Raw genomic sequence first — 19,898 nt, forward strand, 5'->3', positions numbered from 1 at the left:
TAAGACTTTTCCAAAAACAAATCCATTATATGCATACAGACACAAGCGGACCAAGTGAGATTTGTAAAGTACATGGGCAAAGAACACACAAGGAAAACCCCAGGATCCGATATACAGTAGTAAACGTGAAAGACAAATTTGAAAGCCGGAGATAAGACAAGAGAAAGAAATACAAGATAGAACCCTTATTTCGAGATGGAAGCAGTGGCGCGAACACGACGGCCGAACTTCTCCAGCTCGCCGATGATACCGCCGCCAGACAAGCTCCACTTTTCACTCACCCACTGGTCATTGATGATCTCACGCAGCAAGCCGCTGCGAGCAAAGTACTCCATGAAACCACGAGCCTCATCGCGAGTGAGACCGCCCAGCGTCTGCAACTCAAGTGGGCTGACAGCCTTCTCTGCAGGCTGGAGCAGCTCCAGGACGCGAGGATCAGCATCGCTGTAGGCTGGTAGTTGCGGGTATTCCGGCGAGGAGGCACTGATACCGGCCTGGCGGGCAGCTAGGCGGTCCAGGGCAATTTTGAGAGCCGTGGGGTTGGGGTTGTTCGAGAATGAGGTGGCGTAAAGGAGGAGACCACCGTTCTTCAGGGAATCGCCGTCCTTCAACAAGGAGAGGAAGTGGTGGACGAAGGCGAGGTCGTGGGCGTGAATCGGCTTGTATTCAGCGGAGCGGTAGGCACTCTCGGTCATCCAGTGGGCCAGACCGTCCACGGCAATAAGCATAGGAGGACGGGGCTTGAAGTCCTTCTCCAAGCCTGCGGCGGGGGCAGTAGCAGTAAGCTCAGTCCAGAGAGCCTGGAAGACGCGCCAGGAGACAGCAGGGTCAGTGAAGCCAAGCTTGGCGAGGTCTTCGAGGGTGGAGGAAGGCTTCAGCATCTTCAGATCCGGGTGCTTCTGGGAGACCTTAAGGCTAGCGAGAAGCTCCCGGTTGGCCTCGACGGTGCGAGTCAACAGAGCTGAGGTCGCACTAGGCTGGACATACTGCACGGGGTTACTACCTTCGATGGCGGCGTAGGCGGTGTCACCGGATACAAGTTCTCGGGCTGCAAGATCGACAAGTCAGTAACTGCAAGATTGTAATATACACCAGCAGATAGTCCTACTTACCATCGGGAATAGTGACCACAGCCCACTTCTTCAAGAAGCCCATGGCCATGGCCTGCAGCAGGTGCACGGTCTTGCCAGACCCCTTCATACCCGTAACAATTTTCTTGACAACCTTGCCCTTCTGGGCCGCATCGCCTTCCCCAGAAATCTGCTCAAACAAACGACCCATCTCAATGGTATCACGTCGGAGGACTGTTCCAGGTCGGCGGAATATCGACCAGCCCTGCTTGGGCTTGAAGGCTTGCACTGCTCTCAATTGATCGATCATCGGCACAGGCAACCCCAGAACGGTACCACGGAGACGGGAGTCTACCATAGTCTCCGGAGACAGTTCCAGCATACCCTCAATCTCAAGGGCATTGGGGTTGCTCAGGACAATGCGTTTCCGCAAAGCCTTGCGCTCACCCACGGCCGGGGGACGGCCGCCGCGATCAGCAACCTTCTTCTTCTTCCTTCTCAAGCTGGTTGACTGTCTGTGCTTCACTACAGTCAAGCTGTTTCCCTTCTTCTTGGCCGGCTGGGCATAGTGCACGGCGGTGGAGTGGAAGGGGGCGCTCGAAATCCGGGGCGTTGCGGACGGCGGGAGTAGTGCTCGCGGTGTCGGGCGAAGCCTCGAGAGGCAATTCCAGCACCACGAGGAGGCCATTGTTGTCAGAAACACCGGCGCGGCCAGTGAGGGGACAACCGGTGCTGAGATGGAGAGGTGGGTGGGAATTGAGTCAATGAGAAAACAACAAGCAGTTAACACTTCGGTCAATAATTTGATGCGAAATCCGCCCGCCCTGAGAAAGGAAAGGCGGTCGGGATGCCTTAGTCATGGCAGAAAAGTAAAAGCCGCTGTATCTGATAACCAACTTTTTTTTTCTTCGGGCTGATACCAACCTTTGAACATCAACAGTCTACCAATACTTACTTAGTATCGATATGTCTGATACCGAGATGGCCAACTCCGCGCCTGCGGCTGGCTCCAAGACCGAGAGACTGTAAGAACCCCTCTTCCCGAACCGCATACACGACAAAAAAAAAAGAAAGAAAACGAAGAAAAATATAGAAACTAACATGCCAATCCAGGCCTATCACCGTCTCAAAGCCCACTCCCTACACATTCGACCTGGGCCACCTGCTCGTCAACGACCCCAACCCGCTGGAGCTCCCCGCGGACCAGAAACTGAACGACTCGCTGAAAGCCACGGCCCGGGATGGCGTCCAGGTCCTCCTCAACCAGCTCCTGACAACCTGCGAGATTAAGACTTCCGTCTCTGACGGTGTACTTCTCACCCTGCCAGCGCCTAACATCCACCTCCCGCGCCACAAGCCCCTTCCCGTCCCCAAGGCCCCCACGAAATGGGAGCTGTTCGCCCGCAAGAAGGGTATCGGCAAGTTCAGCCAGAAGCCCGGTGCCGCCGGCCAAGACAAGGAGCGCCGCAAGAAGCTTGTCTACGACGAGGCTTCTGGCGAGTGGGTGCCGCGCTGGGGTTACAAGGGCAAGAACAAGGACGACGAGAATCAATGGCTTGTTGAGGTTGATGAGAAGAAGTGGAAGAAGGAGGCTGAGGCTAATGCCGAGGGTGGTAACATTCGTGGTATGTCGCGAACTGAGCGCAAGGAGCGCATTAAGCGTAATGAGCGTAAGCAACGCTCCAATGAGAAGCGGTCGAACCCTGCTCGTGCGAAATGAGAGGTGGTCGTTGATTGAGCTTGTTTTTATCGGGTTCTTTCGTGCTCTTTTCTTTTCTTGTCACGCTTATGTTATGGCCTCTGGCCTTTTCCTGTCTTGATTCTTTTTACATCTCTGGCGTTGGGGTTGGGAGTCGAATGGGATTCTTCATGTATTGTGGACATACCGTGATTCACTAAAAGCACTCTTATTGCATCTATCGATGGCCTTTACTCGATATCTCGATGGCCTTGATTTATCTGTGTGAGGCTACGGGGATTATTGTAGCAGAAATGATCTTGCTCGAACCGAAAAGTGCCTTTCTCACTTTCTTTATTGTACAATCCTCGAAAGGAAACGCCAAATAAATACTTCAGACAAAAACAAGGTGAAAATGTAAATGTAACCCCCATTGCAAAACAGTGCAAACACGCATGAAGCAAATAGCGATGATGGAAATCAATGTCAACCGCAGAGGGGAATCTGGAGATGTCGCAATATCAAGCAAAGTATGGAATAAGATTTGTTGCGCTTGCAAATAGACAAGAGGCAGCGAAAGAGAGAAGAACAATGCAAGGTAAGCAGATGGAACGAGTAAACGAAACGGCCCGCCATTCGCCAATTTCAGAGTAGATGCCAGGAGAGCAAAGGATGTACACATGGAAGAGGAATATTGATGGGGCATCTGATCTCAATATGCGGTTGAGACCAAACGGCGATGGGGATATCGACAATCATACGGCTAGCGACGTATCTTATCAGAGATATGGGAGAGGAGAAAGTGGTCGTGATGGAGGAAGGGAATGTCATTCTGGAACAACTTATCCAGTCCTATCCGGTCCTGCAGATAGAACGGAAATCGGGCCAGCCAGACTGGAAGCAGGTCATAAAAGGTGGATAACAACGTAAAGCTGTTTTCATCCGGTACAATTCTGTGTGAGGAAAGACGTTTGTCGGATTTAGATTTTGATAGGAGAGAGCGGTGGGCCAAGCTCGGGAAGCTGAGAGATGCTCCGGTTGTGTGCCGTCTCAATGTTCTTCGGGGGAGCCTTTCGGGTGCGAGCAGTTGCTGGGCGAGCTGGTTCTAGGCGAGTGGGTGCTGGACGTGAGGTCGAGGTCGCCGGGCGAGCTGGCTCGCGAGCAGGCTGCCGACGTTCTTCCCCAGCACTGCTGCTGGAAGACGAGATAGCGCGTTCATGGCTGGCAGAGGCTCGTTCTTTTGCCTTGGCGGCCTCTTGCTCTATTGAGACCCGCAGGTCGCGCTCGTCCATCTTTTTCTCAATCTCAAGGTATTCCTTCTCGGTCCAGCATCCCTGCCAGCAGTTCTTCCAGTCACATACCAAGAATTGGAAGCAGAATGCGTCGATCTTCATGCAGGGCTGGAAGCAAATGCACAAGTTGCGGTAGTCCATTTTGTTCTGGTCCACGTATGAGTGAAGGAGGTTGAGATGGCATGTGATGGCGAAAAGGAGGTAGTAATGGTATGGTGGTAACTTGGAGAGCTCGTCTTTGAGTAGCTGTGGTGCAGTGGTGGCGCCTTCGCACTTCATAGCAATCATCGTTTGTGTTGCCTTGGGGAAAAGCTCATCCGGAAGCTCACGAAGCCAAGCTTTGAAGAGGGATCCAACCGTATTAATGTCGTAAAGATCAGGGATTTCGAAGAGATCGATGTCGAGTTCTGTGTCAAATCGTCGTTGCCAGTGCTTGACCTCCCTGCCACTACCGGGTACGCGGTAAAGGCCCTCTTCCTCACAGCCCTTAAAGTTAAGATAATCAATTGAGCGGTATGGCAAGGCAGGCATCCAGAACTCGGTCTTGTCTCGGCAGTCTTCGAGCTTCTTCGCAATGCGGGTCTTTCTGGCCTGCTCAATGAGCGGAAGGTTGATCACCGAACACGTGTACGAATCATCAGTGATCATTTCTCTCTCGTTGGTGCTGCCGCTGCGAGTGATTTTGCTAAAGAATCCTTTTCCGGCCTTGCCAATACGATCTGCAGTGCCGCTTGATGAAGACTTCAGATTGTTGAAAATGGTAGCTCCGGCGCCAGAAACTTGACTCAGCGAACCCGATGCAACAATGTTACCGTGGCTACGTTCTTTTCGCAAAGACACGGTATCAGCTTGACGCTCAGGAGGCTGCAAACCTCCCCGGACGGTGCGTTCGGGTCGCGCAGTTGTGGTCGGAGTCGCGGTCGCGGTCGCACAACGGGGTGGATTCGCGGTCGTTGTTGCGCCTTGGCTGAACTCTTCGAGTTTCGCCAGACCAGTAGAGGGGCGTCGGCGTGGTGGTCTGGGTCCGGACGAGTCGTCAACTCGAATGGAGCGAGATCGGGTCAAAAGGTTTGCAAATCGTTGTTTGTTTTTCTTCGGTGCAGCGGACTCTAGGTCTGTAGCGACTTTCTTGGTGCTCGTTTGCTGCGAGCTATTCTGACCTGAGAGTCCATCTGTAGATTATTCGGTTAGATATTGTCCATATATTTGGCGAGGGGAACTCACTAGTCTTTTCGTTTCCCTCCGCACGGGCAAATGTCCCTAGAAGGTCAGGCGTTGACTCGTATTGTTTTGAAGCCATTGGTGTCTTCCGTTCCCTAGAGCTGCCTCTGCTCTTGGGATGTTCGGTAGAGTTCTCCGAGCTATCTGAACGTTGTGACTTGTGTGATGATTTCGGTGCTTTGAGGTTGCCAAAGAATGACTTCGAGGCATCGCGCGTATGCCTTGAGTCTTTGGGAGAAGGGAAATGTTGAGGAATGGCTGTGAGACCGGGTGTCGTAGGCTCGGCGGGGCCTGTGCCAGGAGAAAGTGGGAGAATAGGGCTGGTTGCCTTGGTGTCGGAGTCTTGCACGACAGGGCGAATCGTTGCACCTTTGAAGAGTGGAGAGCTTGATGCAGACTTGGGCGAACGTGGTGTTAAGGGAGTCGGTCCATCTGAACTGTGGTCACCTGGCGTCACAGGCGATGAAACCTTCTCTTTCTTCGACTTAGTCTTGCACGAGCTCAGATCGAGGTTGGGCACTGTTGAAGTTCGGTTTGACATGTTGGGCGGCAATTGGACCCGGTCTAGGATGAATGTGAAGGTTCGAGGGGTTGAAATTTTGTGGGTTCTATACCCCGTCACAGCTTCAGATGAATATGAATTGGTCTTTGGGCTGCTAGGTATGTACTTGGTCAGCGCTGAAAGCCAAGTCACTTATGCGGCTGAGAGGCTCGTACGGGTATCAATGCTCGAGGTCTGACCGTGTAGTGGGGGGCGAAGCGACTTTCAAAGCCGAGTAGTACTGGGAGATAGGTAATGTTGTCTACCTAAACGTCAAGTGTAATGACGAAAGTAGTATGGATCAAACGAAGTATCGAGGACGTGGGATCTAAAGCGCCAGTTATAGGGTCAGCGCGAAATCAGAGACATGTGAAAGGAGAAGCAGAAGAGCCAAAAATAATAAAATAATAAAAGACAAGAGGTGAGACCGCAGGTGACATATGCAGGCGAGCCCCCGAGTTAAAAGAAGCCACACCTCGACTCTTTGTTGACAGACAAGGCCAGGAACGAATCGCAGAAACAATGAACGGGTTTCCTTGATTCAGCTGATCACTCACCAAATTCCTCATGTTATGGGGTTTCAATTTGTTCCCACCGATGTCTCCAGGTTTGTGAAATCGAGACTTGTTTAGTGCAAGTTCACTTTCCCCCTCTTTTTAGGCGCTTCGAAGTTCGGGGATCGGCAGGGCGGAAGGGGGGCGAGATAGGAGTCGCGGTGGATCAAGGTCAACCGATGAAATAATTCAATTTGGAAGACGGTATGGTGTATGATGTATGATGTAGGAGTCAGGGTTATGAAAGGTGAAGAATTGAAATTGTAAACAAAAAAAAAAGTCGCCAAAGTCCAAGTGTCTCCTAATAGATTTAGCGGTACACTAGTCCGAGTAGAGACTATCAGACAAGCCACGCCAGTATTATAGAAGTCATAATTATTAGATCATATCAAAAATCATACCTAGGAATATATTGTTTTGGGGGGATTTTTTAGAGAACTTGAAACCGTTCCACATTCTATATCTTTTTCCTACTTATGCACCTAAATAATTCTATAATTTGGATGATTTCTATGGATACAGACGACAAAAAAGAGTGGAATATCCTTTTTTTTTTTTTTTAGGGATTTCCCTATCTGATCCCCCCCTGAAGGCCGAAACGTCACTTTAGTAGACCCAAGGAACACCTGTGGATGATCCGAGTGTGACGGTGGACGACCATCATAAATATTCGTAAATGATCATAAACGTTCATCGTCATCAACTTCCGATAACAATTCAGGCTTACTCAATTGGCATTGGCTCGCATCACCCCCAAAAAAACTCTCAGACACTGGAGCTTTGCGGGATTAGATTCTATTCGCGTCCAAAGGTACTTGCTACGATTATAGTGGGCTGTACTCCGTACGGAGTACACGAATGATCGGAGCTCTCCACTTTTGTAGGTCAGAGCCACGGAATGTGTTGCCTTACGTTGCAGTCGATGTGGTCTGTCATTGGTTGATCAGAGAACCAGTGACAGTACAATAAACCAGTACCTGATTTCCATTGCCGGAAGATCCATGGTTGTATTTGTGGTTGTTTACCTAGGTATGCCCAGGTCGCATATGCACCTGGATATAGTATATCTCTATAGATATACATGTGTAATAGTTCATGATCTAGACGAAATACCCAAGGTAACAAGCAACAATTATTTTTATCGATGTATTCAACAGAAACCTACAACATATCCATATATCAGGGGTAAGAGCTAAATAAATGCACAAACATGTCCGTGTCCGAAGTTGTCGCGTCCACTTTTTTTCATAAATTAATTTAGCCTGGTCTCGGATCCAACCTTGGAACCCATATTCCCGCTTACGGATAAAGACCTCACACCATGGATAACTGCCTCATGTGGAGAATTCCTGTTTTAGAGACAATTTTAGAAAGTTTCCATTGCCTACAATTGTGATACGGTGTGCATTGTTGGCCAAAAAAACCCCCTTTTGTATAACATGGGAAGACTCGGAGCTACAACACTGACAATATTCCGGGGCACTAACTATTATATAGAGACAATTAATATGGATACTGTATAACGGCTCACATTGGGTTTTATACTAAAGCCCTATAGCGAACAGTGCCTATTATGTTATATGTACTATTTCTAGCACCCCTTTCTGCTTGATACAGCTCTTCCAAGGTTCTTTTGCACACCGCTCTCGTTTTCGCATCTTTGCACTTGAGGTTCCATCCAATCTGAAACATGGCTGGAGATGTCAAACTAGCGCCTCGGGGATGACAGTGCTTTTGGCGTGGTGCACGGGACAGTTGAGTGGGTATCATTGAGTCCCTCCCAATCAAATGTCGAGTACAATAGTATGGCAGAATGTAACAGAACCTTTAGCGCTTGCCTAGGGTGGATTCCAAGGTTATTATCAAATTGATAAAATAAACGTGGAATTAGCCGAAGCACGTGCTATTATCGATGTGCTCACGTGAGAGTTTACGGACTATAAATTATCCGGTAGATTGTCCGGGAAACCCCATAACCGTATTCTTAGGTTAAGCCACAATTTACAATTTGTGCATGGCATCAGTGGGTGCATAAATGATCTAGCTTGCAGCTTCACCGCCTTGTGCTAAAACGATAGTTTCACAAGCTCTCAGATCTTCGATCTACTAACCTGTACATCCCTATCCAATCAGTGCTCGTCTTTTGATCACCCACCCCCATCGTTCCAAGACATGGCCTTAGTATCGGGCCCTGGTAGAGCTGGGGTTAGCCCCGCAGACTCTGAACTACACACCTCAAAGCATGTCACTTACATCAAGAACCTGGACACTGTGCGTGCTCCTTGAAAGAAAATGTTGGGTGAATGGTGATAATTGACCAACATAGAGAAAAGATGAGCTGGAATATTGGCTGACCGAGCACCTACGACTAAATGGTGTCTACTGGGGTCTCACAGCCCTCCATATTCTAGGTCATCCGGATACGTTACCTCGAGATCAGACTATCGACTTCGTCCTTTCGTGCCAAAATGATAATGGAGGCTTCGGTGCTGCCCCAGGTCATGATGCTCATATGTTGTACACCGTCTCTGCCGTTCAGATCCTCATCACCATTGATGCTGTCGATGAACTCGAGAAACGGGGCCGAGGTGGCAAGGAGAAAGTTGGGTCTTGTACGTATTCCCTCATATTCACTACTATCAATGATTATTTACTAAGCCATCATAGTCATTGCAAAATTACAGAATGCAGACGGCTCCTTCATGGGAGACCAGTGGGGCGAAACAGATACCCGGTTTTTATATGGTGCTCTAAATGCATTGTCGCTATTGCGTCTGATGGACCTCGTCGATGTTCCCAAAGCCGTTTCTCACATTCAAAGTTGTGAAAATCTTGATGGAGCTTATGGTATTCGCCCCGGTGCCGAGTCCCACGCTGGCCAGGTGTTTACTTGCATCGGTGCGTTGGCCATCGCTGGTCGATTGGACTTGGTGAACAAGGATCGACTCGGGGCTTGGCTCAGCGAGCGCCAGATCGAAAGCGGTGGTTTCAATGGCCGACCAGAAAAACTTGCCGATGCGTGCTATAGCTGGTGGGTTGGATCAAGCCTTGCCATGATTGACCGTCTGCACTGGATCGATGGTGAAAAGCTCGCCGCATTTGTTCTACAATGCCAGGTCAGTTAATTGCGTATTGTGTGTGGTGGAATCTGTTGTTAACCGCTATGTAGGACCCTGATGCCGGTGGCTTTGCTGATCGACCCGGAAATATGGTGGATGTGTATCACACCCACTTCAGCCTTGCAGGACTGAGTTTATTGAAATTCAATGGCCTCCAGGAAATAGATGCTGTTTAGTGAGCTATAATGATTCACACTATTGGGTGATTTGCTAACATGAATGAATAGTTGCATGCCTAAGTCAATCACTACCAAATGCCTTGCGGGGTAATTGATCAGTTGATTAATGGATGGATCAATGATCAATCCATCCATAATGAACCCTCCCGCAATCTAATAACCCAACGTTCTTCTCTATAGACTATGGGATACAATGCGGGAGGAGAATAATAACCACGTTGACTTATTCCGCTTCATATCCTCCTACAATGGCCAAAGAGCTGTTAAGACATCGTGGGACATGCACATTGCATATTGTATACGGATTGTGTACCTAAAGATAATGATGAAGATGAATGAAAGTTGTTTGGGCTGAATGACACCCCGTGACCGACCCGAGGACGCTCCTTCCTCAGATGTCAATAGCTGATTGATAACGAAGACAGTCAGAGCCGTCCGGCTTGTTGACGTGTTTATAACACCCATCTTCCTCCATCGTTCCTTCACCATCTTCATTCACACCCACTTTCTTGGCATTTGACACTTTGGTTGTTTTGCCCTTTCCATTTACATCTCAATCTATTACTTTGTTGCTTCCTGTGGGGCTTGCATCATGGATGACTCTGTCCTCCTATGCAGCATCTGTCCTGGGCAACCCCAGTTCAGCGATGTTTCTCACCTGTTGACCCATGCTGCCTCCAAGGCCCATCTAGCCAGCCACTTCAAGCTCAAGCTCCGTGCCGACGATCCTAACGCAATTGAGCTTCTCAAACATTACGATGACTGGTTTGAAGCCAATGGCTTTGCGAAGCAGCTGGCTGCTCGCATGGCCAGCAAAGAAATTCGGAAGAAGAGAAAGTCGGAAGAAGCATTGACTTCCCAGACAGCCAAACGCACAAGAAGCCAAGAATCCAATGTCGAGCCTGAGGGATCCAGCACTGTCTCGGTTCCAACCACCCCCATCCCTGATTGCCTCGATCCCCGCCTAGCCGATTCCAACAATAACAAACAGCAGCATGCGGATACAACCGTCACACCAACTATGCCAGACCAATTGGCTACAACGAACAACAATGCGAAATCTCGAACGGGCCCTGTCCTCCGCTCAATGAGATCGTCCAATGACACAAAGTCAAACGGATTGCAAGCAGTGGATGCTTCTGGACTCGGCAACGAAATCCGATCATTGGCTTTGCCTGTGACACCGATACAGCGCCGACGTAAACCGGGCCCCTTGGAAAGAACCTGGACTTCCGCGAAAAATACCCCTGATCCTTTCATCGACTCCGGTGATCAGACTCAGGCATCGGGTGGTGCCGAGACGGACAAGACTCGGGCTGAAGAAATCGCAAGACTGAAGGGAGTTCTGTGGCCAGGCATGGATATTTTTGATTCCGCCACGGTGCAGATGCGTCGTCGGCGCAACCAGAAGAAGGATAGTGCCGTGTTGAGGAACATGGAAATTACTTCTTCGCTCGTGGAGCCAACCGAACTGGTCTTTTCCCCACACGGAACTTTGTTGAAGGAGCGTGTGATCACGGGTAATGTGGAGGAATACAGTCCACTGAAAGGAGAAACTCCAGTTCCCAGGCGAGGCCTTACTCGTACCAGGACTACTCATTTGGCTAAAGCCGACCCCAACGTGCCCCGAGCTGTGGACAGAAGGCGACAAAAAGCCGACAAAGACCGCAAGAACACGGAAGAAGAAGAGAACGTCAAAGAAGAACAAAAGTCTCCCCGCCGCTCGCGCCGCGCAGCAGACCGTACTTACTCTTATGCTGACGACGATGACGAGTTTGGTTACACTGTCAATACCTTTGACAAGCGGCCGAGGGGTGGCTTCGACATTTTTGTTGACGAGGAAAAAGCAGAGGTTAAAACAGCTTATCAGGAACCGGGGTACCGAACGCAGTTTGACACATTGACCCCCACTCGCCTTGTTTTGAACGGAAAGACGAACACCGGCACGAATACCTCGATAATTGGGCACACACCCGTTGACAAGGAAAACATCGAGCCTATTCTGAACCCCCAGGGCCGAATTGGCCCCCACGATTGGCAGTCTCCATTTGTCAATCGCACTAACCCTGACGACTTTGGATACGGGCCCCCTCCGTACCTTCCTGATCTTGGTGATTCATACACTCCATATGACAATTTTGACAAGGCTGGGTATCGATTCAACCCTCTGCAAGCCCCCTCGATGCATCCTTTCTATGACAGCCACTACGAAGAGGAGCATGAAAGCAATGCAGCCCACAATGGCTGGCTTTCAATGGAGCAGACTGTTCCATCCGAAGGAACCATCCCGGAAGACGACCACATGTTTCATGCATACTACTTGACTACTGATGCGAACTAAATCTCACCAACCTGTTGATCAACCCCAGATGAATCTGCTGGTCAACCCTGCGACACAGTAATACTATGTGATGTTTCCCGAAATGACAGAAGGTGCTATGGATATCCAACCCCGAAAACCAGACAATGACAGTGGTAGCATTACCATAATTTGCCCTCACCCGACGACCGTACCTTGTTCACACCCAGGCTGATTGCTCACTCTTTTTCATCAATTGTGATTACCCATGGGGGTGTCCATGTGTATTTCTCATCCTTGTTGGGTTGTTTGATATGCTGTACAATATCATAATTAGCCAGTATCAATATGGAGAATGTTCATTATGAGTAATTTCCGTGCCCTGATCTAGAAAAAAAAAGAGATACGCATTAAATGTTTTCCATCTCCTAGTGGGAGGGGAAAAAAAGAAACAAGTTGGTTCCAGAGGGGGTCGAACCCTCGACTTCGACGTTATTAGCATCGCACTCTAACCAACTGAGTTATGGAACCGATTATGACTGCTGGTCATTTTTAGCCATTATGTTCGAGAGGTGCCATAATTTCTGGAAAATGAAAAATTCGGACAAAAAGAAATAAGCTGGTTCCAGAGGGGGTCGAACCCTCGACTTCGACGTTATTAGCATCGCACTCTAACCAACTGAGTTATGGAACCCGATTATGTCTGCTTGATCAAATTTTACCATTATATTTCAAACCCTCATTTTTTCCAATACTTTTGATTAAATTATGTAGGAATATTATATCTAGGGACTAGTATATAATATGATTTATTATATAGCTTAATCCATCATCTTTTAGGAAAGAATTTACACAAATTTAGATAAAGGTGGTACTGCAATGAATAGCTGGTGGTCGGCTGGGATATATATATATAGATTGGATATTTATAGTGGTATAAAAATTCGAAGGTCTGATTAGAGATACCATGATGGAATTGAAAAAAATGGAGATATTGTAAACCATCCACTCCTGGGAGCCCTCTTGTCTTGTACAGCCCCAATGCTGTTTCGGCCCTTCTTGTCCTAGGTTTTATCTCGTAGTCACTGTATGTACAAGCACCCCGATTTCATTCTAGGCCAAAGAAATACACACCGAAGCTATATTGAAATGCCGCACAGGCACAAGCCAACCATATATACACATCCATCACATACGCTTGCCAAGTCCCGCCTTTGCAGAGAGAATCAAACAGCTGTTCCCCCGGTGTCTCAACCCGAGATTATCATATGACACCGGCCATTAATCAGATATGCACCTCCAATAACGTACTTCTTGTATTGACACATTGTCTATAACGATGATATAGTCTATACTCGAGCTCGGTATGATCGGCTCCTTTGAATATCTATGTCCTGGGAACGTCGCCGAGGTGCCTCACCAATTTTTTTTATTTCATTTTTTTATATAAAAAACCCTCCAAAGAGCAAAAAGGCTATGGCACGAGCTCTCTCAATTTCTCGTGTCTCATATCAAGGTATCCACAGCTACGAGATCTTGAATAACCAAGCTAACGATTATGGCAACAACGCATCCCTAGTATCTGAAGACAACCGCCCGTCAAGAACAGTGAGGCGCGACCCACGCTTATTCCCGGGTTTGATGGGTTCAGACAGTGAGATATATATGTAGTCCTGTATCAAGTGCTATCGTTGTCTTTATATGTCTATATTGATTTGGTCCTGTATTTCCCAACAACGAGAGTGAGAGTGACCGTGAATACAATCTGCATTACACATCTATGTAAATATATAACCACTTATTACCTATATTTCAATCAAATCACGATCCAGACAGCATCTTTAGCTCACAGGTTGCCGAAAAGGCGTCATTTGCACCTATCTAAGCTGTATCTGCATGGTCTACTCATATTATAACCCCGTAGGAAGGCGAGTAAGCTGCCAGGAGTTTAAGTTGTACCAAGCTACTTCAGGGAAACTACAAAGATCCGTGGACGAAGCTAAGAGCATCTAGAGAAGTCAATTCCAAGGTTGGAGTATCCATGGGTAGAAGAAGGAGGATGTGGTGATGACGAGTCATATGCCCAGATGAGACACGATGAATAGAATTCTCTATCATCATACATATTTAGAGTGAATATCAGTAGGTAGATGCCCTACAAGACGAATAGAAAGAATAAGATAAAAGTCTAAAAAAATTGAAGAGTCATATGTAAATATGTATTGCCTAAAGCTGCCTAGTAGTCACGTAGATGCCTGGTTAGGTTCCTTCCCTTTTTGGGCGACGGACAAGTCACCTCAGTTCCCCCATCACCTGCCCAGGTGCAGCCACCGGGAAGGCATAAATACCACCCCCCCCCAATTCTGTCTCCCTTTTTCTTCCTTCTTCAACACCCCGGGTCCACATTGCACATCGTGGTCACCACTATCCCGACGCCGGGAAGTGCCGCGGTCCAGGTCAGTCAGACAGTAGATTGGGGCTTCGGCTCTAGTCTAAAGGCACGAAGCATGTCGTGGCCCGGACTCGTTCCCCCCGCGACCTCTGTGGATACAGACCGTACTTTCCTGGGGTCTCCACTTCCTGTGAGCTGAACTCTGTGCTCTTTGAGCATGGGCAAATTTTTGGAACTTATCGTACAGAGACTGCGCTCTGTTACCAGAGGAATTCTCCGAGGGCATTCTCTTTTCTTGAAGGTTCCTTCATGGTCCCTTCATGACTATACTCTGTGTCTCTTGCCCCTGAATACATATGTGCATATGTGCTTCATGCTTGAAGACTGTTGCACTTAGCACTCCAGGGATTGATGCTTTGTGGTCTTTATTATTTGTTCCCATGAAGTTCCCATGAAGCTATACAGATGGCTTCATGGCATTTTTTTCATTCATGTCGAGCTATCATTCACTCCTGCCCCCACCCCCCCTCCCCTCTCTCTTTCGAGGGTCGTAGATGTTTACGCTCAACAGTAACAATACATATTCATTTACGTAAATCTTCATCATATCAACCCTCACCCCTTATACATGGACCCGTTGACATATAAATTTTCTCTTGTAACACAACCCTGACTGAGGTTGTTCATGGTTAATGCAAATCACTATTCCCACCGTGAACTAGGGCTACAGATGAGCTAGAGATGGGACCCCTTGGGTATATCCAATGAGACTATCATATAAATAGCCTTCGATTCTCAAGTCAATGCTTTAAGTTGGAGATATTATCCTATTCCTAGAACATTTCTGTGTCATATTTGATACCCTGGAAGATCAAGCATGATGATCTTAGAACGCCTTCCCGACCTGGGCAGGCGAGTTCCATATTAGTGCTGAGTCAGCAACCAATTAACGCCCCAGCGCGTTCTGTACGCGTCGAGCTCCGAGTAAAATGCGGAGAACTCACATGGAACTCGATTGGAAGCATTCTTAGTCTGAGATCAAGCTGAGATGAAATATCCATGTATTGAATTCCATTGAAGTCCATCTCCCCCAACCAAACCCACAACCCCTACGTCCAACGCCACTTCCACTTCCCATACTTGCGGTGGGAGCAGTTGGAATCATCATTCGTCGAGATGGCACCTCATTCTTCACAGTCCTCCGCACCCTCTCCATCGTTGAAACGAAAGCAAGCAAGCATCTCCAGCTTCTTCACCCAGAAGCCCGCATCCTCCGCCACGCCCAAAGTCTCCGCACCGACCCCGGCCAAAGCGCCCAAGAAAAGACAAGCGTCACCAGTCAATAAGATCGAACCGAAGCAAGACGATATCACCCCAGCAGATGACGATGACGATGACGATAACGATGATGAGGATATCGTAGCACCAGCACCAAAGCGAGCGAAGACCACCGGCACAGACGCGGAGGAGCCAATCCGAGTTGCGATAAGCGCACACTTTGAACACACCTCTCAGGCAAGCAGCAGCCAACGCACCGATATCTTCAAGTTCCAGAGCTCCCCTGCTGTTGCGCCAGTCCCCGCAGAGGAGGAAGACCCGGAGCAGGAACAGCGGAAAAAAGAGAAAGAGAAACTCCACCAGCAGTTCGTCCGAAAGCTCGGTGGGTCAGACTGCCAGATTGGAATTGGGAGAATTACAGTGAGCGATGCAGCTAGCGTGGAGGCCGAAGCTGCAGAGGCCGAGGAAGACGATGAGCCTGCACCACCACCCCCGACTAAAGGCAAGGGTGCGAAGAAGGCCGCGAGCAAGCTCACACCCATGGAGAAGCAGGTCATTGAGATCAAGCGTCAGAATATGAACACAGTATTAGTTATTGAAGTGGGATACAAGTTCCGGTTCTTCGGAGAGGACGCGCGCATTGCGGCCAAGGAGTTGGGCATCGTGTGTATCCCTGGGAAATTCAGATTCGATGAACGTGAGTACTTCGTGCATGCCATACCGAAAACATACTAATGCCATGACCTACCGCAGATCCATCCGAGGCACACATCGGCCGATTTGCTTCGGCTAGTATCCCCGTGCACCGATTACACGTACATGTGAAGCGACTCGTTACAGCTGGCCACAAGGTCGGCGTGGTGCGACAGATCGAGACGGCTGCGCTCAAGGCTGCGGGTGATAATCGTAATGCGCCGTTTGTTCGCAAATTAACCAACCTCTACACGAAAGGAACCTATATCGATGACGCGGAAGGTCTGCAGGGTCCTGCGCCGGCGGCGGGAGGTGCCTCCCCTGCTACCGGGTACATGCTCTGTATGACGGAGACCAATGCCAAGGGCCCCGGGAATGACGAGCGAGTCCATGTCGGGATTGTCGCTGTCCAGCCGGCCACAGGTGACGTTATCTACGATGACTTTGAGGATGGTTTCATGCGGAGCGAGATCGAGACACGACTATTGCATATCGCTCCCTGTGAGATTTTGATTGTTGGGGAAATGTCTCGAGCTAGCGAAAAGCTCGTGCAGCATTTATCTGGAAGCAAGATGAATGTTTTTGGGGACGCTGTGCGCCTCGAACGGGCCCAGAAAAAGAAAACCTCCGCCGCTGAGGCACACAGCCATGTATCGGGATTTTATGCAGGAAAAATGAAGGCTACCAATACCGAGGAGGATACCCAGGCTGCGAAGTTGCTTCAAAACGTTCTTGGCCTCCCGGAACAGGTGACTATCTGTTTGTCTGCTATGATCGAACATATGACCGAATATGGGTTGGAACATGTGTTTGATCTCACAAAGTATTTCCAGCCCTTCTCGGCTCGTTCGCATATGCTTCTGAACGGAAACACGCTGGTCAGTCTAGAGATCTACCAAAACCAGACGGACCTCTCGACAAAGGGTAGTCTATTCTGGACCTTAGATCGGACGCACACGCGATTCGGACAACGCATGTTACGGCAATGGGTTGGGAGACCTTTGCTGGACAAAGTGCGCCTTGAGGAGCGGACGAATGCCGTGGAAGAGCTTATTGATCCTGCGCGAGCGGTTCCGGTGGAGAGAGTGCGAGGGTTGCTACAAAAAGTTAAGAGTGATCTTGAAAAGAGTTTGATCCGCATTTACTATGGAAAGGTAGGTAATACTCCTGCGATGACCACACCTGTACTAATTTGGATCCAAGTGCGAGCGACCCGAACTCCTCACTGTTCTACAAGCTATGCAGATGATTGCGATGGAATTTGCAGATATCAAATCACCTGCCCAGACGGGTTTTCAATCATCGCTAGTGAGCGAGGCCATCGCCTCCCTGCCCACGATTCGAGCTTCAGTCGTCAAGTTTTTGGATAAGATCAACATGCACGCTGCGCGAACCAATGACAAATATACCTTCTTTCGCGAAGCGGAGGAGACAGAGGATATCAGTGAACTCAAGCTGCAAATTGGAAGCACTGAACACGGGTTCTTGGAACACCGCAAAGAGGCAGCATCCACAATCGGGAGAGGCAAAGTCGAATACTCGACAGTCTCCGGAATAGAGTATTTGATCGAGATCGAAAACAACTCACCAGCACTCAAGCGCGTTCCAGCATCGTGGGTCAAAGTCAGCGGCACAAAAAAGGTGTCCCGCTTCCACACGCCAGAAGTCATCCAGCTTATCCGCGAGCGTGATCAGTACAAAGAAGCCCTAGCAGCAGCCTGCGACCAAGCATACAAAACCCTCCTAGCTGATATTGCAGCGCAGTACCAGTCCTTCCGGGATTGCATCCAATCTCTCGCAACCCTAGACTGCCTATTATCTCTCGCAGACATAGCCCAGCAACCGGGTTATGTCAAGCCGGAATACACAGAAGAAGCAGGTCTCCACATCGAGCAAGGCCGACACCCAATGGTGGAGCAACTCCTCACAGACACATACGTACCCAACGACACGAATCTCCAACACGCTGGGACGCGCGCCCTCCTCGTCACCGGTCCCAACATGGGCGGTAAATCCAGCTATGTGCGACAGGTAGCACTAATCGCAATCATGGGCCAGATCGGATCCTACGTCCCAGCAACTTCCGCCCGACTCGGTCTTCTAGATGCCGTCTTCACGCGCATGGGCGCCTTCGACAACATGCTCGCCGGCGAATCAACCTTCATGGTCGAGCTCTCTGAAACAGCAGATATCCTTAAACAAGCAACGCCTCGATCCTTGGTTATCCTCGACGAGCTGGGCCGCGGTACGTCCACGCATGACGGTGTCGCTATTGCGCAGGCCGTGCTGGATTATATGGTTCGGTCGATTCAATCCCTGACCCTTTTTATTACGCATTACCAGCATCTCTCGCGGATGGTGCATTCCTTCCCGGACCAGGCTCTCCGTAATGTCCATATGCGGTTCACGGAGACGGGTATCAAGGACAAGGAAGGGGAGGGGGAGATTACATTCCTCTACGAGGTTACTGAGGGAGTTGCGCACCGTAGCTATGGGTTGAACGTTGCGCGGCTGGCGAACTTGCCCTCGACTGTTATTGACGTCGCCCGTCAAAAGAGCGCTGAGCTGGAAGATTCTATTCGGCGGAAGCGCTTGGCTGGGCTTGTTGGGGCGGTTGGCCGGGTGCTTGATGATAAGAGTGATTTGGATGGAGAGTCTGCTGGTGCTGATGGCCTTTTTAATAGGCTTATGGCTAGTGCAGAGCAATTGTAGTTTACATCATGCGGGGCATTAAGCATCTTCGGTTGTACAGTTACAGTTACATATACACCGGATTTTAGGCTGAGATGGCTTTCCTTTTCCGCTTCAGTGCTCCTCCTGTGCCGGGTTTTGCTCACCGAGTAGACTGGTGAGGCTAGCGGAAAACATTAGTGACTTCATTTTGCTAGGGGGCTACATAGTATTAGAAGTACCTATCGTTCCTAACCGCTAACGCTGTGAAGGGCTTATGTATGGTCATTGGGATAATTTTTTGGAAATACAATTGCTGTAAGAGGTCTCAGTAGGCTTAGGAAGGGGAGAAGGGGTTCGAATAACAGCTCGAGGGTACTCCTTTCAAGATAGCCCTACTTGGCTTGTGATTCGATGTATAAATTGTGATTTTGTCTGGTTTCAAGTGATTTAGGCTTATAATGCATAATATTGCCGGAACTAATCGAACAATCAGGTTCCATAACTCAGTTGGTTAGAGTGCGATGCTAATAACGTCGAAGTCGAGGGTTCGACCCCCTCTGGAACCAGCCTTCTTTTTTTTCTTTCCCTAATTTTTGTATATCTATCATAGTTTCTCTACCGAGTTATCGAATTAGATCATAGTATGGGGTTAAAGCAGTGTAAATCATGCCTATAGCAGAGGGAATTGATATATGTATCCCCCTGCCTGGGGCGCACCAATACCCGGCAGGTATATTAGGCGCTTGGCACAGTTATTGCCTCAAATCCTCACATATCTAACGGACGGTGGGTACTTTATCTCCTAGTTAGTAAAGTAGTAGAGCAAAGCAGAGTATAGGCTAAGGCTATATATTATACTGCGCTAGTGATTCGATTTTGATGCTAGTAGGACATAATGTATATATAGCT

At 48.9% G+C, this 19,898-nt stretch overlaps 6 protein-coding genes across 6 annotated transcripts; 4 read left to right on the forward strand and 2 right to left on the reverse strand.

Moving 5' to 3' along the window:
- Positions 1 to 185: 185 nt before the first annotated feature.
- On the reverse strand, positions 186 to 1,758 carry N7487_007600 (mitochondrial 37S ribosomal protein mS29; the record flags this gene model as incomplete). Its single annotated transcript, XM_056875330.1, has 2 exons — positions 186 to 1,048; positions 1,113 to 1,758. The coding sequence occupies 2 exons, from the start codon at positions 1,756 to 1,758 to the stop codon at positions 186 to 188; spliced, it is 1,509 nt and encodes a 502-aa protein (XP_056727518.1).
- A 229-nt stretch (positions 1,759 to 1,987) lies between these two features.
- On the forward strand, positions 1,988 to 3,095 carry N7487_007601 (ribosome biogenesis protein RRS1). Its single transcript, XM_056875331.1, has 2 exons — positions 1,988 to 2,095; positions 2,184 to 3,095. Exons 1-2 carry the CDS (start codon positions 2,037 to 2,039, stop codon positions 2,788 to 2,790), a joined length of 666 nt encoding a protein of 221 aa, XP_056727519.1. The 5' UTR covers positions 1,988 to 2,036; the 3' UTR covers positions 2,791 to 3,095.
- A 633-nt stretch (positions 3,096 to 3,728) lies between these two features.
- Positions 3,729 to 5,802, reverse strand: N7487_007602 (uncharacterized protein; the record flags this gene model as incomplete). Its single annotated transcript, XM_056875332.1, has 2 exons — positions 3,729 to 5,212; positions 5,265 to 5,802. The coding sequence occupies 2 exons, from the start codon at positions 5,800 to 5,802 to the stop codon at positions 3,729 to 3,731; spliced, it is 2,022 nt and encodes a 673-aa protein (XP_056727520.1).
- Positions 5,803 to 8,435: 2,633 nt separating this feature from the next.
- N7487_007603 (Rab geranylgeranyltransferase subunit beta BET2) lies at positions 8,436 to 9,931 on the forward strand. Its single transcript, XM_056875333.1, has 5 exons — positions 8,436 to 8,627; positions 8,683 to 8,968; positions 9,024 to 9,472; positions 9,526 to 9,650; positions 9,703 to 9,931. Exons 1-5 carry the CDS (start codon positions 8,529 to 8,531, stop codon positions 9,743 to 9,745), a joined length of 1,002 nt encoding a protein of 333 aa, XP_056727521.1. The 5' UTR covers positions 8,436 to 8,528; the 3' UTR covers positions 9,746 to 9,931.
- A 315-nt stretch (positions 9,932 to 10,246) lies between these two features.
- On the forward strand, positions 10,247 to 11,995 carry N7487_007604 (uncharacterized protein; the record flags this gene model as incomplete). Its single annotated transcript, XM_056875334.1, has 1 exon — positions 10,247 to 11,995. One exon carries the CDS (start codon positions 10,247 to 10,249, stop codon positions 11,993 to 11,995), a length of 1,749 nt encoding a protein of 582 aa, XP_056727522.1.
- Positions 11,996 to 15,521: 3,526 nt separating this feature from the next.
- Positions 15,522 to 19,028, forward strand: msh3 (mismatch repair protein MSH3; the record flags this gene model as incomplete). Its single annotated transcript, XM_056875335.1, has 3 exons — positions 15,522 to 16,320; positions 16,377 to 17,470; positions 17,520 to 19,028. 3 exons carry the CDS (start codon positions 15,522 to 15,524, stop codon positions 19,026 to 19,028), a joined length of 3,402 nt encoding a protein of 1,133 aa, XP_056727523.1.
- Positions 19,029 to 19,898: the final 870 nt, after the last annotated feature.

Source organism: Penicillium crustosum (assembly GCF_028827405.1).
Source record: "Penicillium crustosum strain IBT 35664 chromosome Unknown utg000003l_segment0_segment0, whole genome shotgun sequence".
Taxonomy (NCBI): Eukaryota; Fungi; Ascomycota; class Eurotiomycetes; order Eurotiales; family Aspergillaceae; genus Penicillium; species Penicillium crustosum.